Here is a 15956-nt window from a genome sequence, read left to right as displayed (position 1 = left end):
TAGTGCAAACATAAAAGCCAAACTATTCAAAATCTGAGGTTTGGTCTGGAAATGAGAGGTTAAAACAATTAAAACATTAAATGTCAAAAGATGCACGACTTGGTTTTGATTTCATTTGGTTTACAAGCAGACGTTCTGTTCTTTTTCTGACAGAAAATGTTTCACAAAAATAATCTTGTGCTTCTTTAAATATTCTTTATGGTGCTTGTTCTACCATCCCTTCTTTCTTAAGTATTTAATCTCAAATGACTTTCCAATAAATTATTTATTTTAATACGGTATTTCTTTCCCCGCCTTCAGCACATTTACCACTGACTCTTGGCTTCTCCAGCATTTAAAGATCTTATCCATCAGCTCTCAATGAGTTTAATTTTTTGATTCATCAATGCTATTGCCACTAACTTTCAAATAATTTAGCTTCTTGGCTTTATGCAACTCATAGAAAGTTTCTTTCTTGTCAAGTGCCCACCTCTCCCACACTAACTCTTCAACAAAAACCCTTTGCTCAAGGTCAATCAGCAAGAAAAACTCAGTATTCCATGGCCAGAGAAACCAACATCTCATGCATCCAGACTACTTGCATAAGTATCGGCAGTTACTTTTGCCATTTTCCAGTCTCTCTGGTGCTAGCAACAACATTCATGGAAGATACATTTCAGAATTCAGGACATTTGTCAAAATGAAGCCATGCCAGTGTTGATGTATCACTAATTGTCTTGTCCTTTCTCATCCAAATTTGTCAGGATTATCTCAGTCTCTCGTTAAATGCATCATTGCTATTTGTTTCAAACACACTGTAATAGCAAGTTGTCACCACTCTAACTTGCAAGATTCTTCGGAATTCCCTACTATGGAGGAATTTAAGGTTGGGGGGTTATATGGGAGGCAGGGTTTGAGGGTCGGCACAACATTGTGGGCCGAAGGGCCTATAATGTGCTGTACTATTCTATGTTCTATGTACATGTCATGGTGACTGCCTTGCATTAAAACCATTTGGCCCATTAAGTCTGCTCTGCCATTTCATCATGGCTGATCCATTTTCACTCTCAGGCCCCATCTCCTGCCCTCTCCCATGTCCCTTCACGCTGACAAATCAAGATCAACCTCTGCCTTAAATATATATAAATACTTGACCTCCACAGCTATCTGTGGCAAAGAATTCCACAGATTCAACACTCTCTGGCTGAAGAAAATTCCTCCTTATCTCTGTTCTAAAAAGACACCGCTCTATTTTGAGGCTGTCCTCTAATCTTAGACCCTCCCACCATAAGAACATCTTCTACACATCCACTTTATTGAGGCCTTTCACCATTTGATAGGTTTCAATCAGGTCACGACTCATTCTTCTGAATTCCAGCGAATACAGGCCCAGAGCAGCAAACACTCTTCATATGATAAGCCATTTAAACCTGGAATCTTGTTCAAAAGAGGGTTTTTTTTGAACCCACTCCAGTTTCAGCACATCCCTTCTATGATCAGCGGACCCAAACTGCTCACAGTACTCCAAAAGAGGCCTCACCAATGTTTTATAGTCTCAACATTACAGCCTTGCTTTTATATTCTAGTCCTCTTGAAATGAATACTAATATTGCGTTTGCCTTCCTCACCACAGACTCAACCTGCAAGTTAACCTTTAAGGAATCTTACACAAGCACTCCCAAGTCCCTTTGCACCTTAGTTTTTTGTATCTTCTCTCCATTTAGAAAACAGTTTATGCTTTAATTTCTTCTCCCAAAATGCATGACCATACACTTGCCAACATGTATTCCATCTGCCACTCCTTTCCCATTCTCCTAATCTGTCCAAGTCCTTCTGTAGCTTCTCTACTTCCTCAAAACTACCTGTTTTTCCACCAATCTTCATATCATCCACACAAGTTTGCAACAAAGCCATCAATTCAATCATCCAAATAACGTAAAAAGAATCGGTTCCAACACAGGCCCCTGTGGAACACCACTAGTCACCAGCAACCAAAAAAAGGCTCCCTTTATTCTCACTCTTTGTCTTCTACCAATCAACCACTACTTTATCCATGCTAGAATCTTCCCTGTAATACCATAGCTTGTTAAGCAGCGACATGTCAAATGCCTTCTGAAAATCCAAATGCACAACATCAACTGATTCTCCTTTGTTATCCTGTGTGTTATTTCATCAAAGAATTGCAACAGATTTGTCAGGCAAGAATTTTCCTTGAAAAAACCATGCTGATACAGCCCATTTTATCATGTACCTCCACGTACACCAAAACCACATATTTAACAATCAACTCCAAAATCTTCCCAACCACTGAGGTCAGACTAACTGGCCTATGGTTTACATTTTTCTGCCTCTCCCTTCTTGAAGAGCGGAGTGACATTTGCAATTTTCCAATCTTCCGGAACCATTCCAGAATCTAGTCATGCCTCCACAATCTCTTCAGCTGTCTCTTTCAGAACCCTGGGGTGTATACCATCTGATCCAAGTGACTTACCTACCTTCGGACCTCTCAGTTTCCCCAAGAACCTGCTCCCTAGTAATGGCAACTTCCCACACTTCATGACCCAACACCTGGAACTTCTGGAATACTGCTAGTGTCTTTCACAGTGAGGACTAATGCAAAATACATATTCAGTTTGTCCGCCAATTCCTTGTCCCCCATTACTAACTCTCCAGTATAGCTTTCCAGTGGTCCAATATCCACTCTCGCCTTTCTTTTACACTTTATGTATCTGAAAAAACTTTTGGTGTCCTCTTTAAAATTATTGGCTAGCTTACTTTCCCATTCCACCTTTACCTACTTAATGACTTTTTTTAGTTGCCTTCTGTTGGTATTTGAAAGCTTCACAATCCAATTTCCCACTAATTTTTGCTCTAATATATGCAGTCTCTTTGGCTTTTATGTTGGCTTTGACTTTGCAACAAAAACAGAAGCATTCCATTTTCATTCCAGCAAAACCTTTCGTATAGATTTCTGTTACGTTAACCTTTAACACTAAAAAAAGCTGGCCAATCGTCATTCCCTAGACGTTACTCCAAACTTTGAGGACAGCGATGCATGAACAAGAAACATTGGCCTTGCTAACAATGCCCAGATCCAAAAAGATTTTTTAAAATCACATTTTAACATTGAAATTCCCCAAACCCCTCTCATCTCCAATCGCGTATTCCTTCTTTTGCCTTCCAAAATCCTTTCACCTCACTTCTGAATTTTAAAAGTTCTTCAAAAATGCTATTTTTACCTTCCATAAAAGCAAATACCTATTTACCACTGTCTCCAAGACTACTGCAAGCTGCTGTCAATAAATTAGTTATACTCAAAATGTTTATTCCATAAAATCTCAAAAATGGCATTAGTTAAACAAAGCATTTTGCACTAAATTGCTAACATAAAATTAAAATAGTATCACATGCAATGCAGTACAAAATTCCTTATGGTCTAGTGTATGACTGTAAATTCCAGTTCTTCAACGTCTGGTTCAGTCATTACTCTGGAGCTGAAGCTAGGGGCTCAGAGTGCAGGTCAGAAGTCCAGCCAGGCTCCAGAGCACAACGGAATCAGGAAGCTGAAATGCACCAGGTTCTATTCTCTACTTCCTTTAAAATCACCGTGCTCACTGAAAGATGCGTTACTGTGTAACATGCAGAAAAAGTGAAGCTGGTAGCAATATTAACAGCAGTTTCATTCAATATTCTGGAAAATCTGCTAGTCCAAGTATGCTGGATTACTCAAGTTTCACTGTATTTATTTATTTATTTCAAAAATACGAATGACAAAAGCACAACTAAATATAATGGAATCAAAGTTCTACTCTTGCTGCATAAACAAAGCTGAAATGGAAAAAAGGTTAATGATGAGTAACTTGAAAATTACATTATTAAAGTCAATATATGAAAGCTCAAATTGGAAGAATAATTCCCAAATAATTGGATGTTGACCATAATGTACTAAAAAAAAAACAGCTTTAAGTTTATTTTCAGAACTAGCTACAGTACTGATTTTAGAATCAGAGTGTAAGACTCTTACTTACGTGGAAATAGGCACATTACAAGCTGGGCAAGGGACTGCTGTTCGAATGAAGGCTGGCTCAGAACGCCGTTCCCAAGGACCCGACGGTTGGCACTAAGAAGGTATAAGGGTTATTATAAGTGCTCTGTTCCAAAATGCCAAGCAAAGCTTCATTAAGCAACTATCAGATAATTTATGCCAAAGAGCTATAAGAATTTGGTGAAGATTTACAAGAAAAACTTTGAATTAGTTTATTTAATTTTACAGCATATGATATGATCTGTTTATGCTGCAAGTGCTTTTAATTGATTTATTTCCTTTATCGCTGTAAGCATTCCATTTTATCACATTGCATTTTTCCTGCCACTCGAGATTACTAGAAAAATTAACTAAGTGCACGTGACTGGAGTTGTCCATGCAACAGGAATTGGAGACTGGTTTGAGAGGCAGGAAACAGCATGGAGATAAATGGCAGGGACTCTGATATCTTATTAGTTAATGCTGAAAAGGCAAAAAGGAACTGTACAAAGACAGAATCAAGGTTGACACACATAACTGGGAGGAGCAAACAACTACGGTAACTACTTGGTATGCCACCTTGTCCACCAAGCCATATGGCATTTCAAAGGTCAAACAAGGTGGAAAAAGGTGATATCAGAATAAGGACCAATGAAAGGTTGCAAATGCTGCTTGCCTGACCAACAACATTCTTAGACTTCTTGAAGAATCTTGTGCACACAGTGGAGAAATGCAAGGTTTGTTGCAATAAGAATTGCAATTTGACAGAAGTCAAATATGATAAAGAATTAACTGAAACAGGAAAAGGCTAAATCACCAGGGTAAATAGATGAAGATTTATTTTCTAATTCATTTTGTTTTAATGAATCAAACACAAGAGACTAGTTATTTCCTGTTAAGGCTTTGATGCAAATAAAGTTTATGTGAAAAACCATCAAGCATTATCTATTAAAAAAAAGTATTTCATATGTAAATTTGCTTTGTACAAAGTTGTTCTAGTTATGTTGTATTCTAGAACATGGATTAGAATAAAACTAATAAATCTGCATTATCGACTAATAAGAACACATGCAAAAATCATTTGAAATAAATAAAACAATCCTACTTTTTCATCATGGCTCATTTATTGTATCCAGATTAATCACAGACCTCATAAAATATTTTAAATTATATTCCACATATAGACAACATATTCTTACAGAGTTTTCTTGCTTAACCAGCACTTCATCATGACATGGATCAGGGCAAAGGTGAGCACATGTGGTACGTGTTTTCTGGCAGGGCTGTTTGCATGGAGGGCAAGGACCAAAGTGGCATCGATGTTTCTCTCTACTTGGGTGATGACATGTGGGTGGCTTCCTGAAAAGAAACATAAGACGACATTCTTCAGATGGAATACATAAAAGATTAAAATATCCTGTGATTATCAAAAAGTTACTTGACAGAAGATTCTACAGTACTGATGAATTTTGTTTGTTTGGTTAACAGTTTTGTAATATTAAGAATTTCTGACTGGAATAAAAGAACAAAGAGATTGTAGGGGTTGTCTTAAGACCGAGGCCAGATAAATAAATCTTAAGAAGCAACTTTTGATGCAATGCCAATTGGTATCCTTGGTCTGGGTGAGTTCATCATCTTTCTGGCAACATAATGCCAATTCTGACTTTTTTTGATCTTTATAATACAGCATTAGAAAATATGGACCTCAAGTATAAGACTTATATTTTAAATGATTTAGAACATTTACAAATTTTAAAGCAAATTAACATCTGCAAAATTCTACTCCTTAATTTCAAGTAACAAGAATAGATCAACAGCAATTAAACAAATCACTTTTTTCCCTAGAGAAAGAACTTACAAAGAACAATTGTCATGTGTCATAACTTGAGAAGCAAATAATGATGCAGGTGATCGTGGGAAAGAACACTACCTCACATGAAATGTTTTTACAGCTGAGCAGGATCTCAAACTGCCATTTTTTTAAGTGTTTAATATCAGGCAAGATATTGTCTGGACCTCATATAATGTCACTTGAATGAATTTGAAGTATCAAGGTACTCAAATCCACAAAGACAAACAAGCTGTTTTAATCCAACATTGTATTAGCCTGTCTTGTAAAGAATATAGATATGGTTCCACTAAAATCTTGACCAAGTTAAACAGATTTTTTGAGGAAACTATATTACAATATTGTCCTAAGCCATTCTAGCACTATCCCTACACCTCATCATAGATTTTATGGAACAGCAATTCACAAGCTTGATTTACAAACGTTTCCTAACAGCACTGCGAGGTTTAACATTTCTCTTCCAATGTTTTTCTAGCTGGAACAAGAATACAAAATATTACAACACAAAGTAATAAATTCAATATTCCTCAATATATCAGACTTACCTGCATAGTTCTTTGCACCTTGGAGGCTTGGTTGTGCGTTCTCTGCCACAGGGCACAATTAGAACAGTTGCACTGCAATTACATTTAACTTCTATGGTCTCAGGACATGGGTAGCAAGCACCTAGGAAATTGAAAGATATATTTAAACAAAAAAATTAACTTAAATGGCAGGTTCAATTCAATTATACCTTAATTAAGTAATTAAAATTAAAATGCACTTCTTTCCTCACATTTTCCTCGATTCAAGATGTTTACTTTGTGCTACCTCTAGATTAGAAGGTAATGAAGGACACTCTTAATATTAACAGATTTGAGGTATGGAATCATTTTTTTTAAAACTTATACTAAGCTCCTGTTATCAATCTGCATTAATAGTACAGGAGAGTAGTTTGTAACAAAAGAAGGTTTTAGAAAACATACATGCATTTGATGATAAATTCCAAAAAGTAAGGCCATTTCTTATTTTTCAAAAAAAAAAGGTTTGTACCTTAAGTACATGCCTTCTAAACATCAACAAAATACAGGGAACCCCGTGTTACAGCTGTTCAGGTTAAAGAAATTCACTCTTACAGAATTTATATGAGAAACTTGAATGTTTAATGAACTTGCATGTTTTATCAACTTGCAATAGTGAACAGGTTTACATAATTGAAAATCATGAAACAGGCTGCTTTTTTGGGAACAAACACCTCCCCCCTCCAAAATAATGCAGAAGCTACCTCTATGTAGGCATTTTGTTTTAATCCAAAAAGTTGAAGTAAACAAATTAAGCTGAAGGAATACACTGTAAAATCAGAACATGGTGCTGAACTAGCAGATTTCCAACTGTTTTAATTCACTTCTATTAAAAAAAGGATATTACACAATACAATAATTAATTTACTAGAGAACAGTCAGTTCCAAGAAAACACAGGTACCAGGGTCACAATGAACTAGATGCTGAACTACAGAGATGTCCAAAAATCCAGACAGCAGATTATTAGAGTTCTACTGTCGCACTACAATGAGAATGTAATAGACTAGGTATGGATGAGAGTAGATACCAAGTCTGTCAGGAATGAAGAGCTTCAGTCATCCGGAAAGACTGATTAGTCTGGTTTTACTTTTTTGGAACGAGGGCTGAAGGGACATTAAACTGAGATGTGTAAAATTTAGGTGACAAATTAGACTGGATAAGAAATATTTTCCCTAGCAGAAGGATCATGAAACTAACTAGATTTAAGTAATTGGTACAAGTGCAAGACTGTAATGGAGGGAAGAATTATTCACCCAGATTATGAATAATGTTAGAATCCAGGCCTAGTATTTAGAGCCTTGAATGAACATTAGGAAATGTAAGCCCTCATTGCATTTAAAAACAATGTATTATAATGTAAGCTGTGGACACAAATGATAAAAAATGGTACAAGGCAAAGTTAAGTTAGCAAGGACATAGTGGAATGACTTTTTTTTGTGCTGTAAATTTCCAGGCTGAAATTCAACATTCACTTCAATGTGCAAGCACAGCCTTTGAACTTCCAAGGAAAATGATATCTACAAATCAGGACCTTAAACCTGGCACAAAACTCAGTCACACCCAGTGGTAATCCTGCAATTTTATATGCTGCTCATACTTGAACATATACAGTAGGTAGCTCAAAAGGACTAGCAATGTCATCTTTGCAAAATCCTCCAAATTTACAGGCAGAAAATCCAGGCCAGTATCCCCCTGGTGGAGGCACAAGTTATAGACAGCTCTGCTGGAATGGCCGCATAATTGCCATGTCCAACATCAGACTCCAGAAAATAACACTAATTTGAGCTCTAGTTTAGGATGAGATGAGCAGATGCAGAAAGGAAAAGATTCAAGGGTGAAAATGAACAGAGTTAAACAGTCCTACACCAACACATTGGATGAAAATTCCTGGAATGCTGCCACACAGTCAAAAACAGTCGTAGAAACTAAACAGATAATGAGAGAAGGTACTAAGGATATACAGGACCAAGGCAAACGGGTGAAGTCATAGTGTTTAATTCTACTCACCATTTCACAGCAATGAAAACATGCAGCAAAGCGAACATTATGCATTGATTGTGTAGTGATGGTTACTTGTTAAACATCAGCACTAGGGAATAATCTAATCACCTGCTCTTGACATTTTACAGTAATAACGTCACATATTTTCTCTACCATAAACAAGCTAGAGATCACTATTGACAAGAATCTTAAATGGACCTAGGGAATAAATACTATGGCCAACTCTTCAGCATCACCAAATCTGATCCCTAAAGCTCCTCACTCAACAACACTTGGAAAATACCATCAGTCTGAGGACTGTAGCTGGTCTATGGCTCCCACCGTCACCTTTTCCCAAAAACAAGTAGGGAATACCATATAAATCACAGTCTTGCAATTTGCCCATACTCAGTTAATAAACAAACGGATCCCTCATATTGCTAGATGCTAAACCTACCCATCTTAGTGCAAAGCTTGCAGGAAATACAGATCAAATACAAGTCTGTAACCACAAACTTAAGACTATATCCACAGTCTTGGCATAAGGAAAAGGGATAATGAAGAAATGGTCTCTAAGTTCAACCATAGCAGACCAAAACCAGTGTACTTATTGTCAAGTTTAAATGGCAATTACAAAAACCTCACTCAATAGCGGTATTTATGTTTGGAACACATATCCCTTCAACATTTTCTGTATGTGCCATTTTCCACATCTGAAAAGATGACCTATACCAATGTTGAACTAGGTCACTTTTCATAGAAATAAGCTTTTTCATCGAAGTAACCTTTTTCATTTTCAATCTGATTTTGAAAAAGAGCATGTTTAAAACTTAAGGTCAGTCCAATTAACTAAATTTAATCAAGATACAAAAAGATAGGAAATGCAGAATTTGTTTCTTTTGACATTATAACAAAGTCAAATTTACTGCTAAGCTACCGTTGGAATTTTGTTTTAAATCAGAAAGATCTTATGGTCTTTAAAACCCTTCCCACTCAACAACTCTACTCTTACCTCCAATACCAGAAGAGCCCAAAGACAACTGTTTTGTCATCAAGATTAAGATCATTTAGGTCAGTCTCTGATGATTTTATTTCCCTCTTTCCTCAAGCTCAGGCCAAATTTCTATAGCTCTCCTCAGCCCAAATCACAAATTCCGATATTCCTCGGGTTGTCTCCCCTCTTCCTTCAGGTCCTTCCTTAGTTTACCCTTATCTGTATGCCAAACACTGGCTATCCAACTTCCTTCATCTGTTCCAATCAGATTAACTGGTGTTTCTAACATCTCTCCTGGGATGAGTCATTTAACATCCCTTTCCTCCCAAATTCAAACCTTGAATATACTGCTCTCACAATCAGCCTCACTTCCAAGCTCATTATCTTTTGCAAAGTTTGTGAATGCTAAATGGTTCTCAATGGTTGCTCATTGAGTCTTATTTTTGAAGAGGTTATCAAAGAGGTAGATGAGGATTCGGCAGTCGATGTTGTTTATTTGGACTCCAGCAAGGCCTTCGACGAGATCTGGCATGGTAGAGTGCTCCATAAGATTAGGTCCCATGAATCCAGCGACAGTTACTTAAATGGATTCAAAATTGGCTCAGGGAAGGATGCAGAGTAGTGAAAGTTGTTTCTCAGAATGGAGGCCAGCAACAAGTGGTGCGCCACAGGGATCTGTGTTGGGAATCCTGTTATTTGTTTTTTTTAAATAACTGATTTGGATGAGGATGCACAAGGCTTGCGAATGACATGAAGGAAGAGGTACTGATAATAGTGAAGTTATCATAGATTATAAGGGGGTCCTGATCAATTAGGAAAGTGAGCTGAGATGTAGCAATGGATTTCAATATGGATAAGTGTGAGTTGATATTTGGGAAAGTCAAACCAGCACAGGACTTGAACTGTGAATGGTAGGGCATGAAGGAGTGTAATGGAACAGGATCTAGGAATAAAACTGCACTGTGCAATGAAAGCAGCATCACAGGGCGCAGTTAAGATGGTACCTAGTAGCTGCCTCTTCGAACTCATCTGCAGAAACATCTTAAATTCCTCTCTTTAATGTCTTTTTTCCCCTTTTCCGAGTGACTGGGGTTCTATCATGGTCCTGATCTGCAAAAGCACTCTAACTATGCCATCTATTGCCATCTTCAGAAGTTTTCTGATGACTCTGCCATAGTTGGATGCATCAGCAAGGGAGATGAGGCTCAGTACAGGGCTACGGAGGGAAACTTTGTCACATGGTGCGAACAGAGTCATCTGCAGCTTAATGTGAAAAAGACTAAGGAGCTGGTGGTGGACCTGAGGAGGGCTAAGGCCCCGGTGACCCCTGTTTCCATCCAAGGGGTCAGTGTGGACATGGTGGAGGATTACAAATACCTGGGGATACAAATGGACAATAAACTGGACTGGTCAAAGAACACTGAAGCTGTCTACAAGAAGGGTCAGAGCCATCTCTATTTCCTGAGGAGACTGAGGTCCTTTAACATCTGCCGGACGATGCTGAGGATGTTCTACGAGTCTGTGGTGGCCAGTGCTATCATGTTTGCTGTTGTGTGCTGAGGCAGCAGGCTGAGGGTAGCAGACACCAACAGAATCAACAAACTCATTCGTAAGGCCAGTGATGTTGTGGGGGTGGAACTGGACTCTCTGACGGTGGTGTCTGAAAAGAGGATGCTGTCCAAGTTGCATGCCATTTTGGACAATGACTCCTATCCACTCCATAATGTACTGGTTAGGCACAGGAGCACATTCAGCCAGAGACTCATTCCACCGAGATGTAACACTGAGCGTCATAGGAAGTCATTCCTACCTGTGGCCATCAAACTTTACAACTCCTCCCTTGGAGTGTCAGACACCCTGAGCTAATAGGTTGGTCCTGGACTTATTTCCACTTGGCACGATTAACTTATTTTTATTTAATTATTTATGGTTTTATATTGCAATATTTCTTCACTATTCTTGGTTGGTGCGGCTGTAACGAAACCCAATTTCCCTCGGGATCAATAAAGTATGTCTGTCTGTCTATATTTTTTTATTACGGCGAATGAGTTCCCACTCCTGGAGCTCGCCAGCTGACCATTTTCTGACATTTCCAGGCACAGCCTGGAAGATGGCATCTCCGGGATGTGGCCCTGCACAGCCCTGTGGACAACCAATTCCAGGCCACTGTTGCCAACTGAGGCATCGCAGGAGGAGGAACATCAGGTTTCATTCTGGCGGATGTATGGATGTAGGCCTCTATAGTCAAGCGATCATAGTCTCTCTCTTCTCTCAAATGCTTTCGGAGCTTGCTGCTGATTCTCGAGTCGGAGAGTCTTGGAATAAAAAGCGACGTGACAGACTGTAATGCTGTAACTGTTGGTTAACAGCAACTTTTAGTCTTCCCTTTCTCTGTGAAATAGGTGTCATCCTGTTTCTTGTAAGTGAGAGAGAAAGTGCCCGTGGTATGTCGAACTGTCAAGTAGACAATACTTTTTGTTGACTGCAGATCATGGTCTCTCTTTGGGTGCTTTGCTATTGCTTGGAGGGTGGTGGACACTGACGCTTCTTTACTGAAATGGTTGGCTTTTGCGTTGATGCTTGCTGCTGCTTGCACAGGGGGGTTCTTTGGAGTTCTAACGTGTTCCTGTTGTTCATTCTTTTGGGGTTCTGTTTCTCGTGGATGTCTGCGAAGATCAAGTATTTCAGGTTGTATACTGTATACATTCTCTGATAATAAACTGAACCATTTGACAGGGTGGTGAAAAGGTGTTTACCTTTCATCGGGTAGGGCACTGAGTACAAGAGTTGGGAAATTACGTATAGTTGTACAAGTTGTTGGTAAGGCCATACTTGGGAGCATTGTGTATAGTTTTAGTCATCCTGTTATAGGAAAGTTGTGATTAAACTGGAAGGAGTGCAGTAAAGATTTACATGGACGTTTTCAGAACTAGAAGGCCTGAGTTCTAGGGAGAGGTTGGCCAGGCAGTCTTTATCCTTTTTAACATAGGAGAATGAGGGTCAACCTCATAGAAGCGTTTAAAATTATGAGAGACATAGATAAGGTGGATGGCAACTGTCTTCTTCCCAGAGTAGAGGAGTCCCAAACAAGGATGCAATGATTTCAGCTGATAGGCAAAAGATTTAAAAGAGACCTGAGGGGCAAAATTTTGACTCAGAGGGTGGTGAGTATATGGAACAAGCTACTAGGGAAAGTGGTTAAGGCAGGTACAATCATGTCATTTAAGCAGTACTTGGATGGGTACATGGAGGGATGGGGGCTTACAGATATATAGGCTGAATGCAGGAAATTGGAACTAGTTGAGTGGACACGTGGTCAGCATGGACTTATTGGATTGTAGGGCCTGCATCCCTGCTGCATTGCACTATGACTCCTATGATTTGATAACCTGTCATTTAACCATATAACAATTACAGCACGGAAACAGGCCATCTCGGCCCTTCTAGGCGGTGCCGAACGCTTACCTTCACCTAGTACCACCTACCTGCACTCCACCCATAACCCTCCATTCCTTTCTTGTCCATATACCTATCCAATTGTTTTAAATTTAATTGAAATATCCACTTGGTCTTTCCATCAGTAATGCCTGCCAGAGCTTTTCCACAGCATTTTTAATTTCAGATATCCAGTACCTAAACTATTTGATACTTATAAGATGAAAGAGCAAGAGTTATGGAGAAATTTGTGTATACATCAAGTGAACAAGTTTTGCAAATTCAGATGTTTTCATCAATTTAATTTAGAAAATAAAATGACTAATTTCTTCATAAGATGAAACAAAAGGAAGGACAAATTTACTTCAATAAGGGTATGAATGGTCAAAAGATAAAGCACTCATTCCTTTGGAACCTTAATACACACTTTCTGGAATATGATTATCACAAGGTCTCAAGTGTAATTCACATCAATTGTAAACTTATAATACACTTAATAAAAACTTAATAAAAACTAGAAACCCTATCCACAGATACATATTACTTCATCAATTTTATAATTCTAACAGTTAGAAAACAGAAGAAAAATTTTCTATGGAAATCATATATTTTCACACCAGCTAAAGATTATTAGATATTTGGATTATTTGTAATCCAAAATATATGGAAAGGATTATATAAAAGGGGGTTAATCTCATCTCAAATGAACAAAAGGATGATTTTTGGTTAAGAATAAACAAATAAAAAGGAGAAAAGAAACCATGACAGGATATTTAAGAACAAAATGTGCTTACGAAGAATATAATGTCAATTTTTAATGTTATTGTATTACATTTAAAAGTAACTTAACATTTACTCTGTTAATTAACTTTGCTAATTTAAAATTTTAAAAATCCAGTTGAAATGCTGGTGAGAACAGAAACCCTGACTGTTACTGAATCTTGTGGATGAGTTAACACGTTTTACAGAGCCTATAAAAAGTATTCACTGCCCCTTCAGAAGTTTTCATGTTTTATTGTTTACAACATTGAATTACAGTGGATTGAATTTGGCTTTTTTGACAGTAATCAACAGGAAAAGACTCTTTAGTGTCAAAGTGAAAACAGATCTCTACAAAGTAATCCAAATGAATTACAAATATAAAACACAAAATAATTGATTGCAAGTATTTCCTTCCCCCCCCCCCCCTTAATATGACACACTATATCATCACTGATGCAGCCAACTGGCTTTCAAAGTCACATAATTTATTAAATGGAGATCACTATGTGCAGTCAAGGAAGTTCATTAACTTTAGAAAAAAAACTTGTACATGGAAGGTCCAACTGCTGGCAAAAACTACAGCACAAAGACAAAAGAACAGTCCAATCAACTCCGCAAAAAGATTATTGAAAAACACAAGTCAGGAGATGGATACAAGAAAATTTCCAAGTCACTGAATATCTATTAGAGTATAGTTAAGTCAATTACGAAAAAAAGGAAAGAATATGGCACAGCCGTAAATCTGCATAGAGCAGGCTGTCCTCAGAAACTGAGTGACTGTGCAAGAAGGGAGGCTACCAAAGGACATATAACAATCCTGGAAGAATTACAAGCTTCAGTGGCTGAGATGGGAGACACTGCGCATATAACAACTGTTGCCTGGGTTGGAAGGCTTGAGAATGTAGAGCGCAAAATGAATGCAGCAAAATACATGGAAATCCTGGAAACATAGAAAACCTACAGTAAAATACAGGCCCTTCGGCCCACAATGCTGTGCTGAACATGTACTTACTTTGAAAATTACCTCAGGTTACCCAAAGCCCTCTATTTTTCTAAGCTCCATGTACCTATCCAGGAGTCTCTAAAAAGACCCTATTGTATCCGCCCCCACCATCGTCACTGGGCAGCCCATTCCATGCACTCATGACTCTCTGCGTAAAAACCTTACCCGACATCTCCTCTGTACTTACTTCCAAGCACCTTAAAATTGTACCCTATCATGTTAGCCATTTCAGCCCTGGGAAAAAGCCTCTGACCATCCACGCGATCAATCATTTATCAGGTTAGTTCTTGTCCTCCATCGCTCCAAGGAGAAAAAGCCAAGTTCACTCAACTTATTCTCATAAGGCATGCTCCCCAATCCAGGCAACATCCTTGTAAATCTCCTCTGCACCCTTTCTTTAGTTTCCACATCCTTCCTGTAGTGAGGCGACCAGAACTGAGTACAATACTCCAAGTGGGGTCTAACCAGGGACCTAGATAGCTGTAACTTTACCTCTCGGCTCTTGAATTCAATCCCACAGTTGATGAAGGCAAATGCACCGTATGCCTTCTGAACAACACAGTCACACAGCTTTGAGTGTCCTATGGACTCGGACCCCAAGATCCCTCTGCTCCTCCACACTGCCAAGAGTTTTACCATTAATACTATATTCTGCCATCATATTTGACCTACCAAAATGAACCATCTCACACTTATCTCGGTTGAACTCCATCTGCCACATCTCAGCCCAGTTTTGTATCCTATCGATGTCATGCTATAACCTCTGACAGCCCTCCACACTATCCACAACACCCCCAACCTTTGTGTCATCAGTAAACTTACTAACCCATCCCTCTACTTCCTCATCCAGGTCATTTATAAAAATCAGAAAGAGAAGGGTCCCAGAACAGATCCCTGAGGCACACCACTGGTCACCAACCTCCATGCAGAATATGACCCATCTACAACCACTCTTCACCTTCTGTGTGCAAGCCAGTTCTGGATCCATAAAGCAAGGTCCCCTTGGATCCCATGTCTCCTTACTTTCTCAATAAGCCTTGCATGGGGTATCTTATCAAATGCCTTGCTGAAATCCATATACACTATACACTACATCTATGGCTCTACCTTCATCAATGTGTTTAGTCACATCCTCAAAAAATTCAATCAGACTTCTAAGGCACGACCTGCCTTTGACAAAGTCATGCTGACTATTCTCCATCAACTTACCAACCACTGAAGTAAGACTCACTGATCTAAAATTTCTTGGGTTATCTCTACTCCCTTTCTTAAATAAGGGAACAACTTCTGCAACCCTCCAATCCTCCAGAACCTCTCCCTTTCCCATTGATGGTGCAAAGATCATTGGCAGAGGCTCAGCAATCTCCTC

At 38.6% G+C, this 15956-nt stretch overlaps 1 protein-coding gene across 1 annotated transcript in view; it reads right to left on the bottom strand.

Annotated features, from left to right (window-relative positions):
• The window catches only part of nfxl1 (nuclear transcription factor, X-box binding-like 1), a 103472-nt gene that overhangs the window by 63709 nt on the left and 23807 nt on the right, over window positions 1-15956 (bottom strand). Inside the window, exons 12-14 of the mRNA XM_073064711.1 lie at window positions 6398-6518; window positions 5203-5362; window positions 4008-4099 (exon numbers count right to left, since the gene is read on the bottom strand). Of these exons, the coding sequence (XP_072920812.1) occupies window positions 4008-4099; window positions 5203-5362; window positions 6398-6518 (373 nt within the window). The remainder of the gene's footprint in view (window positions 1-4007; window positions 4100-5202; window positions 5363-6397; window positions 6519-15956) is intronic.

Source organism: Hemitrygon akajei, chromosome 13 (genome assembly GCF_048418815.1).
Source record: "Hemitrygon akajei chromosome 13, sHemAka1.3, whole genome shotgun sequence".
In the NCBI taxonomy this organism is placed as follows: Eukaryota; Metazoa; Chordata; class Chondrichthyes; order Myliobatiformes; family Dasyatidae; genus Hemitrygon; species Hemitrygon akajei.
The sequence above is the reverse complement of the archived record's forward strand: the minus strand, read 5'-3'. Positions and strand labels throughout refer to the sequence as shown.